The sequence below is a fragment of the Muntiacus reevesi genome, chromosome 10 (genome assembly GCF_963930625.1).
Source record: "Muntiacus reevesi chromosome 10, mMunRee1.1, whole genome shotgun sequence".
Lineage (NCBI taxonomy): Eukaryota > Metazoa > Chordata > Mammalia > Artiodactyla > Cervidae > Muntiacus > Muntiacus reevesi.
The window spans coordinates 32,550,442-32,575,421 of record NC_089258.1 but is presented as its reverse complement, the minus strand read 5'-3'; the positions used below and the strand labels follow the sequence as shown (position 1 = coordinate 32,575,421).

At 39.4% G+C, this 24,980-nt stretch overlaps 1 protein-coding gene across 2 annotated transcripts in view; it reads right to left on the bottom strand.

Annotated features, from left to right (window-relative positions):
• HSDL2 (hydroxysteroid dehydrogenase like 2) overlaps positions 1-24,748 on the bottom strand; it is a 50,824-nt gene extending 26,076 nt beyond the window's left edge. For both annotated transcript variants that reach the window (XM_065947164.1, XM_065947165.1), the window contains exons 1-6: positions 24,645-24,748; positions 12,711-12,874; positions 11,479-11,577; positions 4,884-4,998; positions 3,358-3,461; positions 1,838-1,936 (exon numbers count right to left, since the gene is read on the bottom strand). In XM_065947164.1, coding sequence (XP_065803236.1) covers positions 1,838-1,936; positions 3,358-3,461; positions 4,884-4,998; positions 11,479-11,577; positions 12,711-12,874; positions 24,645-24,736 — 673 coding nt within the window. In that variant the 5' untranslated portion in view covers positions 24,737-24,748. The remainder of the gene's footprint in view (positions 1-1,837; positions 1,937-3,357; positions 3,462-4,883; positions 4,999-11,478; positions 11,578-12,710; positions 12,875-24,644) is intronic.
• Positions 24,749-24,980: the final 232 nt, after the last annotated feature.

Below are 24,980 nucleotides of genomic sequence, written 5' to 3'. Positions count from 1 at the left end.
GGCTACTAGACTTGTCATAGTGATCAGTTCACTGCGTATGCAAGTATCCAGTGGCAATGCAGTAGGACACCTGCAACTAACATAATACTGCAAATCAACTATGTTGCTGCTTTTTAGTCACTAGGTCGTGTCCGACTCCTTTGCGGTCCCATGGACTGTAGCCATCAAGCTCCTCTATCCATGGAATTTCCCAGACAAGAATACTGGAGTGGGTTGTGATTTCCTTCTCCAGGGGATCTTCCCAGCCCAGGGATTGAACCTGCATCTCCTGCACCGGCAGGCGGATTCTTTACCACTGAACCACCAGGGAAGCCCTGCATCAACTATACTTCACTTAAAAAACATTTTTTTTTAATTTCTGGAGTTCTTATTAGAAAACGAAGATGGTGATTAGAGAGCTGGGTGCAATGGCTAAATTTTCCTAACAGTTACATTAGCAACACATCCCCGGGCTCCATAAATTCTGCCCCACAGCCCTCTGTTCTCAATACCATAGACCACTAGGCCTCTCACTACTGCCTGGGGCTGAGGACATCTCCTCACCTAGCACCCAGCAGATGGGAAGTGAAAGAAACCTCTCCTTTGTTCCTAAGCTACAACTCTGGGTACATTCCACACTGCCATAGGTGGCAGTCCCATTCAAGAGTACCTCTAGAGCTATTATAATTTGCCAAAATACTGAAGTAAATGTTCTTTTAGCAGACAGCCCTACCAACTGACTCATCTACGAGGTGAAAAGGCCAAAGAGGTGTCCTCTGAACCGTGCACAATGTCTGCGCCATGGCAACTGTCCACTAGATATTTGCTGAGTGATGAATGAACAAAGAAAATAATGCCAGAAGGAAGAAGAATGGGAACAAACAATATTAAGGTCCTTAGAAGACATAGGAATACATTAAATGACCCAATGGGGAGAACCAGGAAAATCCTGTATTGACCCTAAGGAGCTGGAAAGGGGTCACACTAACTTACATGTTGGAGGACTGATGTTAGTGCAACAAAGGTTCTGTTAAATTTTTTTTAAGTGAAATGAAAAAGTGATTCCCACTGTTTTCTCTTTTTCATACTTTTGTGGGGTAGGACTGTCATTAGAGTGAAGATAATAAAAGAAGTTAAGGTTCTCATAGGCACTATTAAATATATGAAAAAAAGGTGTAATATGAATAGTTTTTTTTCTTTTTCCTCCTTTAAGCTGTTCTGATATGTAAGTGGAGGACAAGTAGGACAAGCCTTCCCCTTCTGTCATTTCCCTCCCCTCATGTTTATACAACATATTCCCTAACCTGCAAGCCACCAGCTTCCACTGTACATTTAACTCAAAAGCTGCATACAAAGCCCAGCCATAGGCAGGTTAGCCTGTCACCTAAAGGGGATCCGGACACTCTGTGAACTCAGAACTTGTGTGAAAGTACAGAAAGTCAGCTTTTCATAAAGGAAGAAGACAAATTAGTAACAGTACAAGAAAGTAAAGAAGCATTTGCTGGGATGTGTGAGGAGAAAATAAAAGTAACCGCAAGAGAACCTGCAGAATTTAAGGTACCAAAGACAAGGGTGGAAAAAAGGTTAGGGAGGCGCGGCTGGCTTTCTACTACCGGCTTTTACGAGGCTCTTCCAGTGTTCCTGAATTCAGTGTTTCCAGTGCAGCAACCATGTGGTCATAGAGAAGATGACTGAACAGGGTCTTTCATGTACAACAAAAAGCTGAACTTGTTTCCAAACAGACATACTGAGGTTTCCTTTGGACGGTCTACTCATTTGCACCCCACCCCACCCACCCAAGAGTGTCTAAGACAATAAATGAGAATCCAACAACTGGATTTCTTTTATAAGTTCATACCTGTTTTAGGCCACAATGCATTGACTGCAATTTCACCTTTAAATTCTTCTGCCATTCCGAGTACACACATAGACATACCATATTTAGCAATCGTGTAAGCTGAAAGAAACCACCAAGAATTTAATTAAGAAACAAATTAATTTGTGAGTATAAACAACCAATTTCCTTCTATTACTGTTTTTCCTTGATACATTTTTCAGAATTATTTAATATTTGTATTAGTACAAAAACTTTTAATGTACTATTTTTAAAAGAAGAGTTTTCTATGTAAACAGTTTTATATATATCAGGGATGAACTACTTTTACATATTTCCATCCAAGTAACTGTTTAAAAGGAAAGAGACAGTAATAAACTTTTATTCCTCTGAATATTATGGGTATAAATTACATTATTGTTTCTTTTTTTATCCTTTTTTCAATGAAAGTGACCATTTAAAGGAAAACTACTTCTAGTAAAACATAAAAAAAGGTTGCATATTCATTTAACTGAGTCAGTTAAAACAGACTTTGTTTTCGTTTTGTTCTATGGGTTCTTATTACAATGTCCTCCTTTCCAAATTTTATGGAATAATGTTGAAATAAGGACTAAGCATCTGATACAATAATCTCAAAGGAGGCACCTATACATAAATCTTGTTATTTAGCATACTTCAGTCATGTCCGACTCTTTGCAACCCTATGCTCTGTAACCTGCCAGGCTCCTCTGTCCACGAGATACTCCAGGCAAGAATACTGGAGTGGGTTGCCATGCCCTCCTCCAGGGGATCTTCCTGACTCAGGGATCGAACCTTTGTCTCCTATGTCTCTTGTATTCCAGGTGGATTCTTTACCACTGAGCTACTGGGGAAGGCCTGTTATTTAGCAAACTCATCTTAAATCATTAGTTAGGTGTGAAAAGTAAAGTATTTCATGGATAGTTTTGGGGTTTTTCTTTTACATTTTATTTTCTATTAGAGTTTATCAACAATGCTGTGCTATTTTTAGGTGTAAGGCAAAGTGACTCAGTTACACATATACACATAGCCACTCCCTTTCAAATTCCTTACCCATTTAGGGTGTCACATAATACTGGGCCGAGTTCCCTGATCCAGACAGCAGGTCGCTATTGGCTATCCATTTTAAACATAGCAATGCATACAAGTCAATCATGGTAGTCTTAATCAACTTTATTGAAGAATAAGCTACATGCAGTAAAACACACCCACTGGTACTTGAGGGAGCTTTCCAGGATGGTGGATATCCATATCTTCATTTGAGTATTGGTTATTCAGGTGTATCTATTTGTCAAAACTCATCAGACTGAACCATTAACAACTATGCATTTTATTTAATGTAAATTATACCTCCATTTAAAAAATGACAGATAAAAGATTAAGAATCTACTTATCTAAATGCTACCAACTTCTGCAGAGAAAATTTAATGTTAATACTATGTACAAACTGGGATTACATCATCGATACACTGATTTAATGCAAAACAGATTGACTAAACAAGTCATCCCCTCACCCTACCACCTACCACAGTGCTGTTTGAACCACAGTGGATTCAGGTTCAGAGGTGGGCTGAGATTGAGGATATGAGCAATTTTACTCTTTTTCAAATAAGGAATGCATGCTTTAGATCTGAAAGCAAAAGAAAACACAAGTCAAACTGCTAGCTTTCTAACAGTTTCATTACTTTTTTAAATTATATGTTAAACTACTTCTACAGAGCAACTGAACTTGTTCAGTAACTTATAGGATACTTTTGTGTTTTTTTTCCCGAGAATGAAGATAGCAAAAGCAACTAATATTCATTCTTTGAAACTTTACATAATGGCCTGACAATATGATCTGCCTGATGAAAACAATCAAGTAAGTAGCACATTAGCCTTAAATCCAACTTAGATTATCCTCAACTACATCATTCCAAGTCAGACAGAGCTGGATTCAAAGTCTCCTTCTGCCCTTCATGGTGTGATCTGGGGCAAATATATATAGTATTCTGATTTATGGGAGTGCTGATAGTCATTAGAATAGTGAAGCTGCATCTCAAAACATCAACAGGAAACAAACAACCTATTCCAACCAATAAGACCATATTTTAAACTCAAAGGAAAGAGTTCATTTCATTTACATTATAAACATCAGTTTCTCCATTGATCTGTTAGACAAAACCTTTCCACCAGCACTTTGCTTGCGTAACCCTCAGCATCACTAACCCTATGCAGGTACATTTTCCATGGCAACATGCCCTATCTTACTCATTATATTGAAAACTCTTAGTGCCACACTTAGATACTAGTATCTTGAGCTTAATAAAGCAGCTAAGTTCACTGTGTGCTAAGCACTGCACTTCTTAGCTTTCACATGAATCATGTTACTTTGAGTGCTGTAAGCTCAAAGGCTATAGGGCATTTGAGTAAATGAATAAAATGAACTGGGTATAAGAAAGATCAACTGTTCAAAAATACAGTTGAGCCTTATTACAGAATTTCTATAAGCATGCATTTAACACGATACAAACACATATAATACTGGAGATGATAAGTTAAGAGTTAGTTGCTCAGTCATGTTTGACTCTTTGCGAACCCATGCCTGTTGCCCTCCAGGCTTATCAGTCCATGGAGTTTTCCAGGCAAAAATACTGGGGTGGTTAGCCATTCCCTTCTCCAGGGGATTTTCCCAACCTAGAGATCAAACCCAGGTCTCCTGCATTGCAGGTGGATTCTTCACCACCTGAGCCATGAGGGAAGCCCACTGGAGATGATCTGTGCAATTAAAACTTAGAAATACAAATAAGGATTGACTAGATTTCAAACTGATTGCTAGCCTATTCCAATACATTCACAACTAGTTCTCTGACAAAGCACTGCAACATTCTCTTTCATAGCTATTTTTTTGTTTTATTTTAAATGTTTATTTATTTGGCTGCTCAAGGTATTAGCTGCATTACATGGCATCTAGTTCCTGACCAGGGATCGAACCTGGGCCTCCTGCATTAGGAGCGAGGAATCTTAGCTATTGGACCACCAGGAAAGTCTCTCCCACAGCTCTTCAACTTACGTAAGATAGGTGCCTCTGGTGTTGACGTTCATCATCAAATCCACTTTCTTCGTAGGTGTTTCCAATGTGTTGGTCAAGCTAATGGCACTGGCATTATTCACCAAAATATCAATTCCTGTTTTCAAATAATCAACTTCTTAGTAATGTCATTTAGACTTTACAACAGAAAGAGATAAAAAATACTTACATAGTTGAATCCTGAGTTCACAAACACTTCTTTTAGATAATATGACTGAGCAATTTACCAACGTAGGACTCAGTAGCTATGTCAAAACAGTACGCACATGATTTTCACTGGCACTATGAAGACACCCCATCATCAGGGTTCCACAGGAAACTACAAGGAAGCTTAGTCCTCAGTAGTGTGTAGTTTCTGACCTTATCTGTTCTCTTAATTCCTGGTCTCTTAATTCCTCCTTGTCTCCAAGAGCCTTAGGTCAACTTCCTTAAAGTTTTCCCTCCTCCCCAGCATATTTCCAAGGTCTGCCTTCCTTCCAAGGACACAGGTCTCCCTTCCCCCTCGAAGGCCTTTACTTAAATCAAAGAGCTCCTTTCTGGTCTTGGGAACTGGGAAAATAGAAATGACCCAGAGTTTCAATTCTAGGCAAATCATCAAAGTAGATAAACTTCTACACAAAATAAATTAAATCTAGAATCATAATTATTTCTGCATATTCTATCTAGTCTATCCATATGTAACATTTATGGCTACAAACTTAAATAATGTTAAGTGAAAATGGTAAAATACAAAAGCATTTCAACACATTTTTACACTTTTACATGGCCTTCATAATTCTTTTTTTTAAACTAAAGTACAGTTGATTTGCAATGTTAATTTCTGATAAAGTGACTCAGTTTTACATATATATATGTAAATACATATATACATTCTTTTTTATATTCTTTTCTATTATACTTTATCCCAAGATAATGAATATAGTTCCCTGAACTATACAGTTGGATCTTGTCACTTATCCATTCTATATGTAACAGTTTGTACCTGCTAATACCAAACTCCTAGTCCTTCCCTCCTCACCCCTCTCCCATTTGGCAACCACAGGTCTGTTCTCTGTGTCTGTGAGTCTGTTTCTGTTTATAGATAAGTTCATTTCTATCATATTTTAGATCCCATATATACCTAATACTATAGGGTATGTCTCTTGCTGACTTACTTCATTTAGTATTATAATCTCTAGTTGCATCCAAGTTGCTGCCATAATCCTTTTTAAAGAGCATTTAATATTCTGTCAAATAGATTTATGACAATTTCTACTGCTGGGTTAGACTGTTGCCATAAAGATCTTTTACTATTCTCTTGACTTTGCTTTGCCCCTCGCTCACATTGTGTGAATAATGGTTTAAAAGAGGTTATTATGAGTGAGTGAGTGATAGTCTCTCAGTCATGTTCAGCTCTTTGCAACCCCACAGACTGTAGCCTGCCAGGGTCCTCTGTCCATGGAATTCTCCAGGCAAGAATATTGGAGTGGGTTGCCATTTCCTTCTCCAGGGGATCTTCCCGACCCAGGAATAGAACATGGGTCTCCTGAATTGCAGGCAGATTCTTTACCATCTGGGCCACCAGGGAAGCCTACTATTAAGCATTTCTGAGTTTAAAGACAGGTAACTTAAAAAGTATTAGCAGATACATGCTTGACTTTATCTTATAATCCATAGACAATACATTAGAATATGTAATGAATCCATACACTTTTTCCAAAAGAATACCTGAGACTGAAGTAGCAATAAAGTTTTAAATGACAATCAATAATCAGATGAAATAATTTAGATGAAGCTTTATCTCTCAAAGAGATGGGGACTCGGCAAGTGGTCAGAAAGGAAATACAATGTGCTTTTAACTTTGTATGGAAAATAATGTTCAGTTTCATGTTGCTGAATACAGTTCTGTTTTTGCCAAATAAATCCTCTAGTGGGTCACAAAGCAAATGAAAGTAGATGAGGACTAAAGCTACACTGATTGTACAAACTGAATCTGACTTGCCAATGATAAAGAAAAAAAAAATCTGGGTCCAATTAAGAGGTACAAAAATTTTTAGACTCAGACGAGCCAAATTAAAACATTAGGAAGGTGCAAAAGTAATTTAGGTTTTGTATTGTTGACCTTTGCCATTTGATACTGAAATACATTCTTAAATAAATGTGGTTATGTTATACATCATTTTAATGCACATTTCTTGCTAATGAATTATTACTTGCTGTTTATTTTATAAGTATTTTAGACTATGGAAATGTTAGACAAAAAGGAAAACTCAAGAGATTTTCTTATGTAAGTTCAAAATGGGTCATAAACCAGCAGAGACAACTCACAACATCAACAATGCATTTGGCCTAGGAACTACTAATGAACGTCCAGTGCAGTGGTGGTTCAAGAAGTTTTGCAAAGGAGATGAGACCCTTGAAGATGAGGAGAGTAGTGGCCAACCATCAGAAGTTGATAATGACCAATTGAGAGGATGATTGAAGCTGGTCCTCTTATAACTACACGAGAAGTTGCCCAAGAACTCAATGTCGACCATTTCTGCGGTCATTTGGCAGTTGAAGCAAACTGGAGATGTGAAAATGAAAAAGCTTGATAAATGGCTGCCTCATGAGCTGACCGCAAATCAAAAAAATCATTCAAGTCCTGTCTTGTCTTATTGTATGCAACAACAACAAACCATTTCTCCATTAGATTGTGACGTGACAAAAAGTGGATTTTATACAACAACTGGCCATGACCAGCTCAGTGCCTGAACTGGAAAGAAGCTCCAAAGCACTTCCCAAAGCCAAACCTGCAGCAGAAAAAGGGTCATGGTCACTGTTTGGTGGTCTGCTACAAGCCTGGTCCACTACAGCTTTCTGAATCCCAGTGAAACCATTACATCTGAGAAATAAGCTCAGCAAATCGATGAGATGCACAGAAAACTCCAACGACTGCAGCCAGCATAGGTCAACAGAAAGGGCCCAATTCTTCTTCACAACCCCTGGCTGCACAGAGCACAACCAACGTTTGAAAAGCTGAATGAACTGGGCTACAAAGTTTTGCCTCATCTGCCATTTCACTTGTCCTCTAGCCGACTACCACTTCTTTAAGCATCTCAACAACATTTTGCTGGGGAAATGCTTCTACAACCAGCAGGATGAAGAAAATGCTTTCCAAGAGTTTGTTGAATCCCAAAGCATGGATTTTTATACTATAGGAATAAACAAACTTATTTCTTGTTGGCAAAATTGTGTTGATTGTAACGGTTCCTATTTTGATTAATAAGGATTCACGGTCTGAAACCATAATTACTTTTGCACCAACCTAACAAATCAGGGATGGGACTTCCCTGGTGGTCCAGTGGTTAAGGCTCCAGGCTTCCAATGCAAGGGGCACAGGTTCAGTCTCTGGTTGGGGAACTAAGATTCCACATGCCACGTGGTGCAGCCAAAAAAAAATTTTTTTTAATGAATCAGGGCAAAATGGTGGGAAATGATACGGAAGAAAAGGCATGTATGTATGCTTGCTGCAGAAAAAAAAATGGCAGGAAAGATTATATCTGTGGTTTATGAAATAGCATAATCTACTCAAGACCTAAAAACTCTGAAGATGAAGGCAGGCAAGGTGATAGGCAGTACTATGTGGCAGAAGTCCCTCAGGGGCACAGGTCTGAAAGCATCATCCACTGCTCAGGACTTTGTTAAGGATAATTCCCTGGCAGAGAGAAAAGTTAGGAGAAAGGTAAAGTCTTCTCTAAAAGGCAGACTTCAAAGGCCTACAAAACTCCAAACCACACCATAACAGCAGCAACCACAGTATGGAACTGAAACCAAACCAAAAAAAAATATAGGCTTGAAAGATCTAGGGGAAAAAATACAGAGAGAAGAAAAGAGCAGGCCGTGAATCATCTCATAAATGTGACATCCAACCTGATTAGGAGGTAGCAGCAGCTGAGTTGCTGAGCAGAGCTCACCAAAGAATTAAGATTCTGCATCGTTATGCCAGAAAAGCAGAAGTTCATGGGCAAATGGAAAGCAAAATATTTTAAATACATCAATGTGGATCCTAAAGAGGAGGGAAGGGAATGTTAGGGAAGATTCCAAAAGAGAGGTAACTCCACCACCAATCTGCACTTTTAGCAAGAAAACATAAGTCTTTCAGATGTCCATCTCAACAACAAGTAGCAAAATGCATTGGCAGATTTTCTTCCTCCAAAGATATGAAAAGTATATCTTCTCTCTTTTTTTACAGTCTTCACTGAACTTCTTACCACACTGCTTGACTCATGTTTTGGTTTTTTGGCTGCAAGGCATATGGAACCGTAGCTCCCTGACCAAGGACTGAACCTGCATTCCCTGCATTGGAAGGCAAACTCCTCACCACTGGACCGCCAGGGAAGTCCAAAGCATATCTTCCTGGCTGAAGATTTCTACCAACCCAGCTAAGTTCCAGGACATGAATGCCAAGTCAATTAAAATGGATCAACTGGCTTCTGAAGAAACAAAAAACAAGATTTGCTTTTGTCCCTTTCATTTTTCTCTGTCTGTTCCTGGGAAAGTAGATCACTTGATAGATGAAGCTGGATCAATCCTGCACTGAAGACGCTGAAGGAATGATGCGAGGTTCAATGGAAGACAGTCTAAGCCACGGTGGCTAAACCAATCAAGACCACCCATGCATCTGAGTGAAACTTCCTTGGCTGGGACAAAACAAAGTTAGGAAATTGGAGAGGGCAGATTTCTGGGCTTTGATTCTTCCAAGAAAGAGATTTCAGTTTGGCTCTTTAAATTCTCTGTGGCAACAACAGGAGAAGAAATAAACTTGTGAGATGCCAGCTACTCTGTAAGAGCCCCAGCCTGGAAAGTGGAGGTCTTCACATTCTGACACTCAGGTGCATGTTTTCGGACTATGCTGTCACTAATACACAATGTGTAACCTCTTCTGGTGAAGCAGATCAGACAACACAGCTAGAATTCAAGATGGGAAGTTAAAACGGAGGTGAATTCTGTATCTATACAGGCCTTCAGTATCTATAATTAATGTCCATCTTGACCCATTTCAGAGATTTCTTGGGACAACACCAGACAACAACTGAACTGTTTATGTTCTCTAACAGAATCAGAGGACAGAAACTAAAGCTGAGAAAGGGCAGACAAAGGTGGTAGCAGTCATCCCCTAAATTGTGATGATCTTGGTCTCCAAAAAGGATAAACTCACTCTCAGTTGACAGAACCAATGGATCAATTGAAAGAACTAAAACTGGATGACTATGCAGACAGGAAAAGCTCTATTCTTCTACCCTCACCACCTTATCCCTTAATTCCTCCCTAACAAAGAGTGGCTAAACTAATTAGGTTAAATCCTAATTTGGCACTAATTGGTCACTTTTCCTAGTAGGTAGAAGTCATTTTAGATAAAGGTCCTGCATTTGAATGTGGCTTCTTCTCCTTCTTCCTTCATATTTTGAGCTCTATCAGTAAGAAGAAGAAGAAGGAAAAAAAAAAAACACCCAGTAATTTTGCATTCTCTCTCCTCTTCTCTCAGGGGCATTCACATTACTTTGGGAAAAGTTGCCAGCCAAGGGTAAGATTTTGAATTTAAAGGAAGAGATCCCATTTGAGTCAAAGCTTTGTGCTCCAGTCCAGAAGAACACAGCACTCTGCATTAGGGGTTAAAAGCATGAGATTTGCTAATAAAGCATTACCTTGTTCCCCAATATCCTCTGCATATACATAGAATATTATAAGAATATAATAATATTCTCTGGAATATTATAAGAAGAGAATGGTAATGGTTTGGACAGCATTTGGACACAGCTAGATTCCAAGCTACAATACCATCAAAGTCTTCGTTCAACTCCCAGTACTTGCCTTCTAGGAGATTATGAATTAATTGGGGGAAAAAAAAAACCACTAAGATCTGAAGTTTTACAAGAAGAGGACCAAAGGAATGTTTTAGGAATTCAGAGAAAGAAAAAATGTACATTTCTGATTACTTGGCATAATCGGGAATTGGCTTCATGAAGCAGATGAGCTTTAAACACAAAAATTTCAAATGACAAAGAAGGGATCATTTCAGGAATGGTCAGAGGTGGAGGCGTGAGCACTGGAGGAGCTTCAGGAAGGGAAGAGAAAAGGTGAAAAGGCAAAAAAAAAAAATTAAGGTGAAGAAATGGAAGCAAACTTTTTTGGCTGGATTAGGGAGTTTACACAGGCGTATAGAAAGAAGATGGAGCCAATACAAGTCTGTTAACACCAGAATGAGAAATATCTTGAAAGCCAATAGGTAATCTGCACTTTACTCAATAAATATTAAAAAGTCACCAAATAATAGGTTGCATGAAGACAAGTGGGTGGATCCTGGTGCATATGTTATGGTCAAGGTCTTAACTTTATCTTGGATGGGAGACTGATTATATTAAAAATAATCTTTAAAAATTATTCAATTACTCATTAGATGGTTTTAAGCTGTGCTTCTGTAGGAACAAATACTTATTTCTGGCTATACTCTGAAGACTTAGAGAGTAAAAATATCAAAAGAAAGTTAAAAATTAAAATGATAGCTATACCGATACTTTACCAATATTCAATAATTATCTCAGAATGAAGGCACTACCTCCAAATTTTTCCACTGCCTTCTCCACAGCACTGCTGATTTGCTCTTCATCTCTCACATCAACAATACATGGCAAGGCCTTTCCTCCAGCTGCTTTGACTACAAAGGATAAATAAAGATGCATTCAAATGTTAAAACTTTCATCAATACCAAACCTCTGACATGAGTCAAAAGGAAAAAGTACCCCATTTTCAGAAAATCAATATAAATAACTACGTCTTCCAACTGCTAGCAACTCTGTCCTACTGTAGGACAGACTGAATTCATAGCCATCTACAGACTGGCCAGGTCAACTCTATTTAAAAACAAACAAAAAAGAGGGCAATTTTTAAAAACGCTATTAAAAAGAAATAAGGGGGAAGGTAATTTAAAAGATGTTTACTACAGAAAATTTCTAAAAATGTACAAAAACATAAAGAAGAGTATAATGAATTATCATGAATCCATCAACTATCTTCAATGATCGATAATGTTTTGCAGTAAATTTATCTACCATCAATTCTGCTTGGTTTGTTGCTGGTCTATTTCAAAACTAATCCCAGGCATCATTTCATTCATAATTGCTTCATATGTATTCCCTTAACATAACCACAGTGCTATTAACATAACTAACAAAACTAGCGTATCAGGTGAAGCTGAATTTTTGAGCCCTCACCCCTAGCACAGTGCCTTGAATATAAGCACTCAATAACTATGTGTGTTCCCTGGGCTTGGTAACAACCTAGAGGGGTAGGATGGGGTGGGACATGGAGGGGAGGCTCACGAGGGAGAGCGCACAAGTATATATCTATGGCTGATTCATGATGATGTATGGGAGAAACCAACACAGTACTGCAAAGCAATTATCCTTCAATTAAAAGTAAACAAACTTATTTAAAAAGAAAAAAAATAACTATTTGTGACCTGAAAGTATTAAAATAATGACTTGCAAATTATGCGGAGAACAAGTAACATGGAGCGTTTTTTTCGTTCACACCATCTACCTCTTAAGTTCTTTCCTCTGCTTCCACTCCTCTGCTCCTTGCTCCCATTCAAGAACCACTGGCCTCATGAAATATGATTTTTAACGGGAATTGCTCCCATTACTTAGAAAAGCTAGGGAGAAAAATGATCCCCAAACACCACTCTAAGGTGACAAAACATTTCTTTAACCAGATAAAATTATTTTTAGGATAGACTTCAGATAAATATAATTCAACTTTCCAGCAAACTCTTTATTTATTGAAACATACTTTCTTCAGCAGCAGTGTAGATGGTGCCTGAAAGTTTGGGGTGTGCCTGGGCGGTCTTTGCAGCAATGACTATGTTTGCTCCATCCTTGGCCGCTTTCAAAGCAATCGCTTTGCCAATGCCACGGCTTGCACCTGTGATGAAGACAGTACATCCTGCTAACTTCCTACAACAGAACAAACGTGGCCTTATTAGAAACCTCAAAGTTTTTATTTATTGACATCAGTACCATAAACTCATGCACATATGCACAAAATATGTGTTTCCTCTTCTATCAAACTCTCTCTAAACCCTCCTCCTTCCCCATCTGATACCTGATTACTCCCACTGTATGATGATCTATAAATTATTATAACTGCAGTGGCCAGATTTGCTATGATTTTTGCTGACAAAATCTGCTCAGATGAGTAAATCTTAAAAAGAAATGAGGAATTAATGAACTACATGAACATATATACATTTTTCACCCACAGGAAAAAGTATTAAAGTTTATTTTTGAAAAATTTGTAAAAAGACCTTACTTTTGAATGGTGGGATTATGAATAAATTTTATCATAAGTCTTTATATTCTTCAGGATTTTTCAGTTTTCTGCAATAAATACATACTACTTAAGAGGAATTATGTAAAAGCTAATAATTATTTAACAGATGCTCATCATTGCTTATAATAGCTAGAGTGGAAACAACTTAAATGTCCATCAACTGATGAACAGATAAAGTAAAATGTGTTACATACAACCGATCACATGGACTGTAGCCTTGTCTAACTCAATAAAACTATGAGCCATGCCATGTACGGCCATCCAAGACAGATCGGTCACGGTGGAGAAGATGTCCTGACAAAACGTGGTCCACTGGAGAAGGGAATGGCAAACTACTTCAGCATTTTTGCCTTGAGCACCTCATGAACAGTATGAAAAGGCAAAAAGATATGACACTGAAAGATGAACTCCCAGGTCAATAGGTGCCCAATATGTTACTGGAGAAGAGTAGAGAAATAACTCCAGAGAGAATGAAGAGATGGAGCCAAAGTAAAAATGATGCCCAGTTGTGGACATAACTGGTGATGGAAGTAAAGTCCGATGCTGTAAAGAGCAATATTGCATAGGAACCTGAATCAAGGTTAGGTCCATGAATCAAGGTAAATTGGAAGTGGTCAAACAGGGGATAGCAAGAGTAAACATGGGCATTTTAGGAACTAGTGAACTAAAATGGACCGGACCGGGCAAATTTAACTTAGATGACCATTATATCTTCTACTGTGGGCAAGAATGTTCATCACAGCACTGTTTATAACAGCCAGGACGTGGAAGAAACCTATATGCCCATTAGCAGACGAATGGATAAGAAAGCTGTGGTACATATACACAATGGAATATTACTCAGTCATTAAAAAGAATACATTTGAATCAGTTCAAAGAGATGGATAAAACTGGAGCCCATTATACAGAGTGAAGTAAGCCAGAAAGATAAACACCAATACAGTATACTAATGCAAATACATGGAATTAGAAAGATGGTAATGATAACTCTATGTGCAAGACAGAAAAAGAGACACAGATGTATAGAACAGACTTTTGGACTCTGTGGGAGAAGGCGAGGGTGGGATGATCTGAGAGAATAGCATCGAAACATGTACATTATCAAGTGTGAAACAGATTGCCAGTCCAGGTTGGATGCATGAGAAAAGTGCTCAGGGCTGGTGCACTGGGAAGACCCAGAGGGATGGGATGGGGAGGGAGGAGGGGGGGAACAGGATGGGGCACACATGTAAATCCATGGCTGATTCATGTCAATGTATGGCAAAAACCACTACAATATTGTAAAGTAATTAGCCTCCAACTAATAAAAATAAATGAAAAAAAAAAAAAAGAATCCCTTAGAAGAAATGGAGTAGCCATCATAGTCAACAAAAAGTCTGAAATGCAGTACTTGGGTGCAATCTCAAAATCAACAGAATGATCTCTGTCCGTTTCCAAGGCAAACCATTCAATATCATAGTAATCCAACTCTATGACCCTACCAGTAATGCTGAAGAAGCTGAAGTTGACTGGTTCTATGAAGACCTACAAGACCTTCTAGAACTAACATCCAAAAGAGACGTCCTTTTCATTATAGGGGACTGGAATGCAAAAGTAGGAAGCCAAGAGATACCTGGAGTAACAAGCAAATTTGGCCTTGGAGTACAAAATGAAGCAGGGCAAAGGCTAACAGAATTCTGCCAAGAGAATGCACTGGTCACAGCAAAAACCCTCTTCCAACAACACAAGAGAAGACTCTACACGTGGACATCACTAGATGGTCAATACCAAAATCACACTGATTATATATTCTTTGCAGCCAAAGATGGAGAAGCCTTATATAGTCAACAAAAACAAGACCAGGAGCTGACTGTGGCTCAGATCATGAACTCCTTATTGCCAAACTCAGACTTAAATTGAAGAAAGTAGGGAAAACCACTAGACCATTCAGGTATGACCTAAATCAAATTCCTTATGATTATACAGTGTAAGTAACAAATAGATTCAAGGGATTAGATCTGATAGATAGAGTGCCTGAAGAACTATGGATGGAGGTTCGTGACACTGTACAGCAGGCAGGAATCAAGACCATCCCCAAGAGAAAGAAATGCAAAAAGGCAAAATGGTTGTCCTAGGAGGTCTTACAAATAGCTGAGAAAAGAAGAGAAGCTAAAGGCAAAGCAGAAAAGGAAAGATAAATCCATCTGAATGCAGAGTTCCAAAGAACAGCAAGGAGAGATAAGAAAGCCTTCCTTAGCAATCAATGCAAAGAAATAAAGGAAAGAAATAGAATGGGAAAGACTAGAGATCTCTTCAAGAAAATTAGAGATACCAAGGGAACATTTCATGCAAAGATGGGCACAATAAAGGACAAAAATGGTATGGACCTAACAGAAGCAGAAGTTATTAAGAAGACATGCCAAGAATACCCAGAAGAACTATACAAAAAAGATCTTCATGACCCAGATAACCACAATGGTGTGATCACTCACCTAGAGCCAGACATCCTGGAATGAGAAGTCAAGTGAGCCTTAGGAAGCATCACTACAAAACAAAGCTAGTGGAGGCAATGGAATTCCAGTGGAGCTATTTCAAATCCTAAAAGATGATGCTGTGAAAGTGCTTCACTCAATATGCCAGCAAATTTGGAAAACTCAGCAGTGGCCACAGAACTGGAAAAGGTCGGTTTTCAATCCAATCCCAAAGAAAGGCAATGCCAAAGAATGTTCAAACTACTGCACAATTGCACTCATCTCACATGCTAGCAAAGTAATGCTCAAAATTCTCCAAGCCAGGCTTCAACAGTATGTGAACTATGAAATTCCAGATGTTCAACCTGGATTTAGAAAAGGCAGAGGAGCCAGAGATCAAATTGCCAACATCCGATGGATCATTGAAAAAGCATGAGAGATCCAGAAAAACATCTACTTCTGCTTTATTGACTACACCAAAGCCTTTGTCTGTGTGGGTCACAACAGACTGTGGAAAATTCTTAGAGAGATGGGGATATCAGACCATCTTACCTCCCTCCTGAGAAATCTGTATGCAGGTCAAGAAGCAACAGTTAGAACTGGACATGGAACAACAGACTGGTTCCAAATAGAGAAAGGAGTACGTCAAGGCTGTACACTGTCACCCTGCTTATTTAACTTCTGTGCAGAGCACATCATGAGAAATGCCGGGCTGGATGAAGGACAAGCTGGAAATCAAGAATGCTGGGAGAAATATCAATAACTTCAGATACGCAGATGACACCCCCCTTTTGGCAGAGAGCAAAGAACTAAAGAGCCTCTTGATGAAAGAGAAAGAGGAGACTGAAAAAGTTGGCTTAAAACTCAATATTCAGAAAACTAAGATCGTAGCTTTCAGTCCCATCACTTCATGGAAGATAGATGGGGAAACAATGGAAACAGTGACAGACTTCATTTTGGGGGGCTCCAAAGTCACTGGTGGTGACTCCGGCCATGAAATTAAAAGATGCTTGCTCCTTGGAAGAAAAACTATGACCAACTTAGACAGCATATTAAGAAGCTGAGATATTACTCTGCCAACAAAGGTCCAGTCTAGTCAAAGTCATGGTTTTTCCAGTACTCACGTATGGATGTGAGAGTTGGATTACAAAGAAAGCTGAGTACTGAAGAATTGATGCTTTTGAACTGTGGTGTTGGAGAAGACTCTTGAGAATCCCCTGGACTGCAAAGAAATCAAACCAGTCAATACTAAAGGAAATCAGTCCTGAATATTCATTGGAAGGACTGATATTGAAGCTGAAACTCTAATACTTTGGCCACCTGATGCAAAGAAATGACTCACTGGAAAAGACCCTGATGCTGGGAAAGATTGAAGGGAAGAGAAGGGGGTGACAGAGAATGAGATGGTTGGATGGCATCACTGACCCAATGGACATGAGTTTAAGCAAGCTCCGCGAGTTGGTGATGGACAGGGAAGCCTGGAGCGCTGCAGTCCATGGGGTCAAAAAGAATCGAACATGACTGAGCAACTGAACTGAACTGAACTGAAAGTGTGTTATATATCAATACATACAAAGGAATCTATTCAGCAATAAAAGGGAACGAAGTATTGATCTGTGACACATGGACGAACTTTGAAAACATGCTCAGTGAAAGAAGTCAGTCACAAAGGCCTTCATACTGCATGATTCCATTTAAATGAAATGTCCAGAAGAGGCAAACCTATAGACACACAAGGCCTAGTGGCTGCCTAGGACTGGGGGTGGGAGAAGGAGGGATATTGGGTTTCTTTCTTGGATGACAAAAATATTTGTAAGTTGACTGTGGTGTGTACACAACTCTGTGACTATACCATTTAATTGTACACTTTAAATGGGTAAATTGTACGGTGCGTGAATTACATCTCAATACTGATGCTAAATGAACAAACAGAAAGTTGGCAAAGAACTCTGGGTGTTGTTTAAAAGATTCTCTGATCCAAATGCGAGGAAAATTCTCTGTGCCCATTCATTTTTTAATAATACATCCAACCACCTTACCTTCTAACTTTCTACTTACTCAGGTGTTAGATGAGAAGGAAATCTCATTAAGTCAGAGTGGGAAACCCACTTTCTTGTTTACTTTCTAAAGGCATATAATGTTTAAGGAGAAGGCTGAAGAGAGGGCAGCCAAGTGACAATGACAGAAAAAGGGGCAGTAACCAGAGACAAGGGGAACATATAAGCAGGCTTGTTAACAAAAGAATGTAAGGCTTTTGCCAAGATCAGAAAGACTACACCTTAGAAGCAAGTTCAGAGGTAAAGTGGGAGAAGGGCTTCAAAATAAGAAATAAACGGTTTAATAAGAAAGAAGGGGAATGGAAAGTGAGCAAGAGGTGCTCTTTTTACTATTTTTAGTAAAAAAAAAAAAATCACAAAATAAAAAAAAACATATAAATAATGTGTAAAGCTTAAAGATCAAAATAAAATGCATACCAAGAAATAGAATATTATCAAAACCCTAGAAGCCACCTGTCTACTCCTCTCTATCCTTCTTCCTCCCAACCCACAAAGTAACAACTACTTTAAATATTATTACTAACTTCCTTGCTTTTTTTTTTTTATTCCTAATACCTACTTATCTATGTCTAAGCCAGGGGCCAAATCCGACCCTCCATCTGTTTGTGTACAGTGTGGGAGCTAAGAACAGTTTTCCCAGATGAACACATATGTGTATGAACACGTTATGATCGATTTTGAACCCCAATTCAGCAAACACTATTTCCCTATTACAAATTGAACTGTATTCACCAAAATGCAATTGTACCTCCCTGTCATAGATTGAATTTTATCTACCAAAGTTTTAGGATATTTTGAAGTCCTAACCTCCAGCATCCCCAAATGAGACCTTATTTGGAAACAGGGTTGCTGCAGATGTAATTAGTTACAATGAGGTCATACAGGGGTAGCTGCTTCAGTCGTGTCTGACTCTGTGTGACCCCATAGACGGCAGTCCACCAGGTTCCTCCATCCCTGGAATTCTCCAGACAAGAATACTGGAGCGGGTTGCCATTTCCTTCTCCAATGCATGCATGCATGCTAAGTTGCTTCAGTCATGTCCGACTCTGTGCGGTCCCAAGGACAGCAGTCCACCAGGCTCCTCTGTCCATGGATTCTCCAGGCAAGAATACTGGAGTGGGTTGCCATTTCCTTCTCCAATACAGGAGTAGGGTAGATCCTTAACCCAGTATGGCTGTGCCTTTATAAGAGGAGGTAAGACTACATAAAGACAGACACATAGGGAAGACAGCATGTGATGACAGAGGTGGAAAGTGGAGTAAAGCAGCTACCAGCTAAGAAGGCCAAGGACTGCCGATGATCACCAGAAGCTAGGGAGAGGCAAGGAAGGGTTCTACTCACAATTTCAGAGGGAACACTAACATTGCTAGGGCACCTGGACTTCAGACTTCACGTCTTCAGAACGTAAAAAAACAAATTTCCACCTGAAGCCACTCAGTTGGTGGCAGTCCTAGGAAATAAACACATTCTTTCTTCCCCTGAAAAAAGAATTTCATTCTTGTTGTTGCTGTTTGTTGTTGTAGTTGCTAAGTCATGTCTGACTCTTGCGTCCCCATAGACTGTAGCGCACCAGACTCCTCAGTCCATGGGGTGTTCCAGGCAAGGATACTGGAGTGGGTTGCCATTTTCTACTCCAGGGGATCTGCCCGACCCAGGGAGCGAACCTGCATCTCCTGCATTGGCAGGTGGATTCTTTACCAGGGAGGAATCAACGGAGCCACCAGCGAAGCCCAAGAATACTGGAGTGAGTAGCCTATCCTTTCTCCAGCAGATCTTCCTGACCCAGGAATTGAACCAGGATCTCCTGCATTATAGATGGATTCTTTACCAACTGAGCTATCAAGGAAAGACAGGTTAGAGAAGAAAAAAAGACCCCAGGAACACACTCTCATTCACGGCCGAGGGGACGACAAGGATCATTCTGCTAAAAAATCAGACCAACAAGAGATGGTATATTAATATTTATTAATTTTTATTAATATTTATTAATACTGTAAGATACAACAGTATTCAAATTACTACACTGATATGACTATCAATAATAAATCTACCAAGTAAAGTTCAAGATTTCTTTGTACTCTCTTGTCCTTAGAGCAGATGTCTCTAAAGGTATACAAATTACTATGTTAAAATTATTTGAATTATTTTTCTATGTATATTTATGTGATAAGCTTGACATACAGTTAAGGTCCTCTGTTTATGATGGCAGTCCACTTTAGTTTATCACTTTCCTCTCATCTTTGATGAGGGATGCTATAAAACCTATACTTGATTTAAAAGTCAAATCTGCAAACTCCCTGGTGGTCCAGTGCTTAGGACTCCTGTGCTTTCACTGCCAAGGGCCTGGGTTCAATCCCTGGTCAGGGGAACTAAGATCCCACTAGCTGCACGGTGTGGCCAATAAAAAAGTCAAAACCTTACAAATGTGTATATTTAACGAAGTTCAATCCTTTGTCTATAGATTCCTTAATTTCCACTTACCCTTATTATATTTCTTTTTTAAAAAATATGCAGACACACACACATATATAAAACATATCCTGTGTGTGTGTAATTTTCCCTTCCTTTTTATACAAAAGGTAATATACATAGAGTTAAAGTAATTTTTAAATGTAAGTATTTAGATAAAAATGTCCCAATTATTGCTTTAAAAAGCCCTATCCATAGCAGATGCAAACTATTACATATAGGAAGGATAAACAACAAAGTCCTACTGTGTAGCACAGGGAATTATATTCAATATCCTGTGATAAACCATAATGGAAAAGAATATGAAAAAGAATGTTCATATCCTTTTCCACTATGGTTTTGAGAGAGTCAATTCCTAGGCAGGTTGATAAGAAGTCCGGGGTGAAGGAGTCTTTTGGGCCTAGAAAAGAGAACTACAGTCTCAAAGGCCTCTTGCTGAATCATCTAACTTCGGAGAAAACAAAGCATAACTTTAGTTCCACTCTGATGCTCCAGGCCAGTTGCATCTATCTGGGACTTATCACCCCCTGTCCGGAAACCTTCCACCCCCTACACCCACCCAGAAGACTTATCACCCCCTGCCCAACTATAGAGTGTCATCCCAACAAAAGAATACTCAAAATATCCCACTTGATTGACGTTTCCCTTATCGCTTCCACAAACCTCCCTATAAGTATGAAGCCTCCCTGATCCCTTTCGGCGCTCAGCCTGGTCGTTTGGCCGACTGTCGCCCCTCCTTGCCTGAATAAAGGTAACCTACTTCTGTTGAGGTCGTCTTTCCTTTTCTGCCTCGCCGGAACTATGCCTTACACGTGGGTCCCTGAGGAGAGAGGGGTCTGGGGTTCTTGAGGAGGAGGAAAGGGCAAACTTTTTTTTTCTCTGCATATCTTAGTCTTAATCACATAAAATGGTTTTTTTCCTTTAAGCTCAGAACTGGTAAGACAACAAACAACTCAGTTTCAACTTTGTACTAGGGATTATAAAACAACAACGTTTCCTGCTTGAGGACAGCTTCTCCTTCCTGAAAACCTTCCAATTAATCCTGATATCTGAGAATGTATATTATGGGAGTGGGTCTGGTAGGATCTTTCTATTGTTAAATTCTAATCCATTACCCTAAAATGTAAATTGTGGGAGTGGGTCTGGTAAAAATTTTACAACCTTGAGACATTCTTTTGATTTACTGTAATAACTAATTTAAAAAGTATCTGACTCCCTTGCTAACACTAGCAAAGGGAGGCATTCTCCAACGCCTTCTGATGTCTATGTCAGAAGCTTTCTCTGTCTCCTTTCTTACTTTAACAAAACTCCGCTACACAAAAGCTCTTGAGTGATGAAGCCTGGTCCCTGGTCCCAAAGCTAACTCTTCTTCTTCAGAGATCAAGAATTTGACATCGTTCACCATAAGCTACCAGTTTATATATATACATATATGTGTTTGCGGGTTTCCCTGGTGGCTCAGACGGTAAAAGAATCCATCATCTACAATGCAGGATACTTGGGTTCGATCCCTGGGTCGGGAAGATCCCCTGGAGAAGGGAATGGTTACTGAATACACTCCAGTATTCTTACCTGGAGAATTCCATGGACAGAGGAGCCTGGTGGGCTACAGTCCATGGGGTTGCAAAGAGCCAGATACAACTGAGCAACTAACACACACATATTTGTTAGTGTGTGTGTACATATATATGTATAATTGACTCACTTTGCCATACAGCATAAATTAACACAACATTGTAAATTAGCTCTACTTTAATAAAATAAATTTAAGAAAAAAGAAAAAAAGCTCTACTCCTTTGCCTTTGGTCCACTTGGATTGATTCTCAGTAGGATGAAGGGCATTTTCATGCTCAAGGTCTCAGGCACTGGCAGAAACAAGGGCAAAGTTCACTTTCCTCTTAACCTGAAAACCACTGGGTCTATACCTCCATTTCTAAAGCATCAGAACCAGAGTGTAGAAGGTGAGAAAGCAAAAAGATTCCAAATTCCTCATTACTACTGGTAGATGACTAAAACTTGCTAATGCAGAGTTAGCACTACAATTTTCCAAAATTCCCTAGTACCTCAAAATCATGGTAAATGTGATGAATCTTTAACTATTTAAACAAAAAAAGCAATCACTTCAAAAAAAACACTATACAAGTTAAAGTTCATTTAGAAAAATAAACATCTGAAAGTAACAAAGAAAATTCTGAAAAAAAAAAAATCTAGATGAGGCAGGAACTAGCCTTCTAAGATACTAAAACACTTTATAAAATTAGAGTCATTAACATAATTTAGCACTGGTACATGAACAGATAGACCAAAGTAATAAAATAAAAACGATCTCTATTCATACAAGAATTCAGAGGTGGAATTTCTAACAGAAAGAAAAAATAACTAGTCAGTCAATGGTGCTGGAACAACTGTACAGCCAGCCATCTGAACCAAAATGAAGTGGGTTTCCTAACTCACTTCCTATGCTGAAATCTGAGTCAGGGAGGAAGAAAAAGCGCACGAAAATTCCAGAAGAAAACTTACAAATTAAAAAAAAATCTTTGTTTGAGATGGCCTTTTATAGCTTTGTCACAAAAACACGAAAGTCTTAAAAGATAACTTGATTATCATTGATAACTCTGATTCAATAAAACCACATGGTTCTGCATGATAAACAAATAGGATAATCAAATTCAAGATGCAATGAAAAAACACTGAGAAAAAATTTCTAACATGTATGATATAGAACAAATTACTTTTCAGTAGAGAGATCTCAGAGATCAATCAAAAGCCTAACTGTGTAAGCCAGGCAAAGGAAAAGATACACAGATGGTTTTAAACCAGGATTTCTCAATCTCTACACCATAGACATTTTGGGCAAGATAATTCTTTACTGTAGGGGGCTCTCCTGTGCCTTATGTTTGCCAGCATCCCTGGACCCCTCATTAGATGCCAGTAGCACCCCACTCAATTGTGACAATGTGTTCCCAGATATTGCCTAATGTCCCATGGGTATTAAAATTACTCCTCAACAAGAACTGCTGCTTTAAACATATAAAAAGATCTGCTTCCTCACTCTTTGGTGCAGATTTTAACTATAATGAGGTGTCATTTTTTCCTCTAGTTAGATTTTTATTATCAAAACAAGTATTTTTACTATCAGACATTTTGCTGTTTACCAATGTGTTGGGTTAGGAAATCACATTAATTCTTCTCAGTGTGCAGCCTCTTTGGAGGGCTTTTGGTATTAGCCATCAAACTTGAAATGCTTACACTCTTTGCTCCAGCAGCTTCATTGCCAAGAATTTATCACGTGGATACACTCAAATATGTGCAAAACAGGTGAATACAAGGATAATCACGGCAGAAAAGATGGAGTAATAAAAAAGCTAGAAATGATCTGGTATCCAGTGATGGGGATAGGTTAAATAAATAGAACATTAAAAGGGAGAAAGATCTAAATGTACTGAAAACAGGTCCCAAGACATATTAAATGACAGGTAAAAATAGCAAGACCCAAAAGGGGCTTTGCTATTATTTTGTAAAGTGGAGAGTGTGTTTGTACGTGTTTAGGATTGTGTACCCAAATATGTTTATAAATACACAGAGTATCTTTGGAAACCCACCAGAGAGTAAGTAGGGGACTGAAAGTTAAGAATAAGGAAACAACCTTTGGAGCTTTTTAAGTCTTTTGGCCATGCGCCTATATATTTCAAGCAAACTTCAGAACGAACATGTCACTCAGCTCAAAACGTCCATACAGTACATAAACGGAAAATAGAATGGGATGGGGGGAAGGTGCAGAGCTTGCTTCTCAAGTCGAAAAAGTTCTGGAAACTGGTTGCACAACAGTCCAAACATTCTTAACACTACTTAACTGTACACTTATCAATGGTGACGATGGCAAACCTTACGTGTATTTTAGCAAAACTCAGTATCATCTCAAAGTAAAAAAAAAAACAAAGCCTCCCCAAAAGACACTCATCCTTAAAGGTTAGCTTAGTTTGTTACTAGCTTGAAACTCCTTTTTAAACGCCCCTTATTTTCTCCTTCCAGAATTGAGATCTGCATAAGTGGGGGACTCATTAACAGTAAGAGCACAAGAGTTCCTGTGACCTTTCACCCAGGACACGCGGCCTCCAGCAAGACAAGCAGCTGTATCTCTAAACCCAAAGTTGGGACCCGCCCTAGAGGGGGCGGGATGCCTCACTCCGGATCCGTTATCTATGAGATTTTAACACGACTGCCACCCTGAAGTACACACCTCTGCGCTACTTTTCACAAGTTACCGCAGGTTAGAGGAATACTACATCCAGCGCGAACCAGCGTTTCAGATCGCTCCGAGCTGTATCATTAATCCTCCCACCGCCGGGCCAGGACCACCCAAGTGAGCCACTCTGCCTGGGCCGGTTTCCTCCCCCACGGCGCCAAATTACCCTTACCCGGTGTTGGGCAACATGACTGCCGCAGATCGGAGTCGGTGGCGACACGGACTCAACGAGCGACCACAGAAAGGTTGATTTTTCCCCAGCATTTAGCCCCGCCCCAGACCCCGCCCCTGGGTCCCGCCCCCCGAACTCTGCGGGAGGTGCTGGGCTCTCCAAGAGGGGGGAGGTGGCTGAGTGCGCCTGCGCACGCAGTGGGCCTCGGTGGCGCGCGGCGCTGGTTTCCTCTCCGCAGCCTGTCCTCTAGAAACCCGCGCTACGCGCAAGCGCTGTGAGAAACAACTCCGCCCCGCCCCTCCTGCGGGGTCTCTACGGTGACAATTGGCCTCCAGC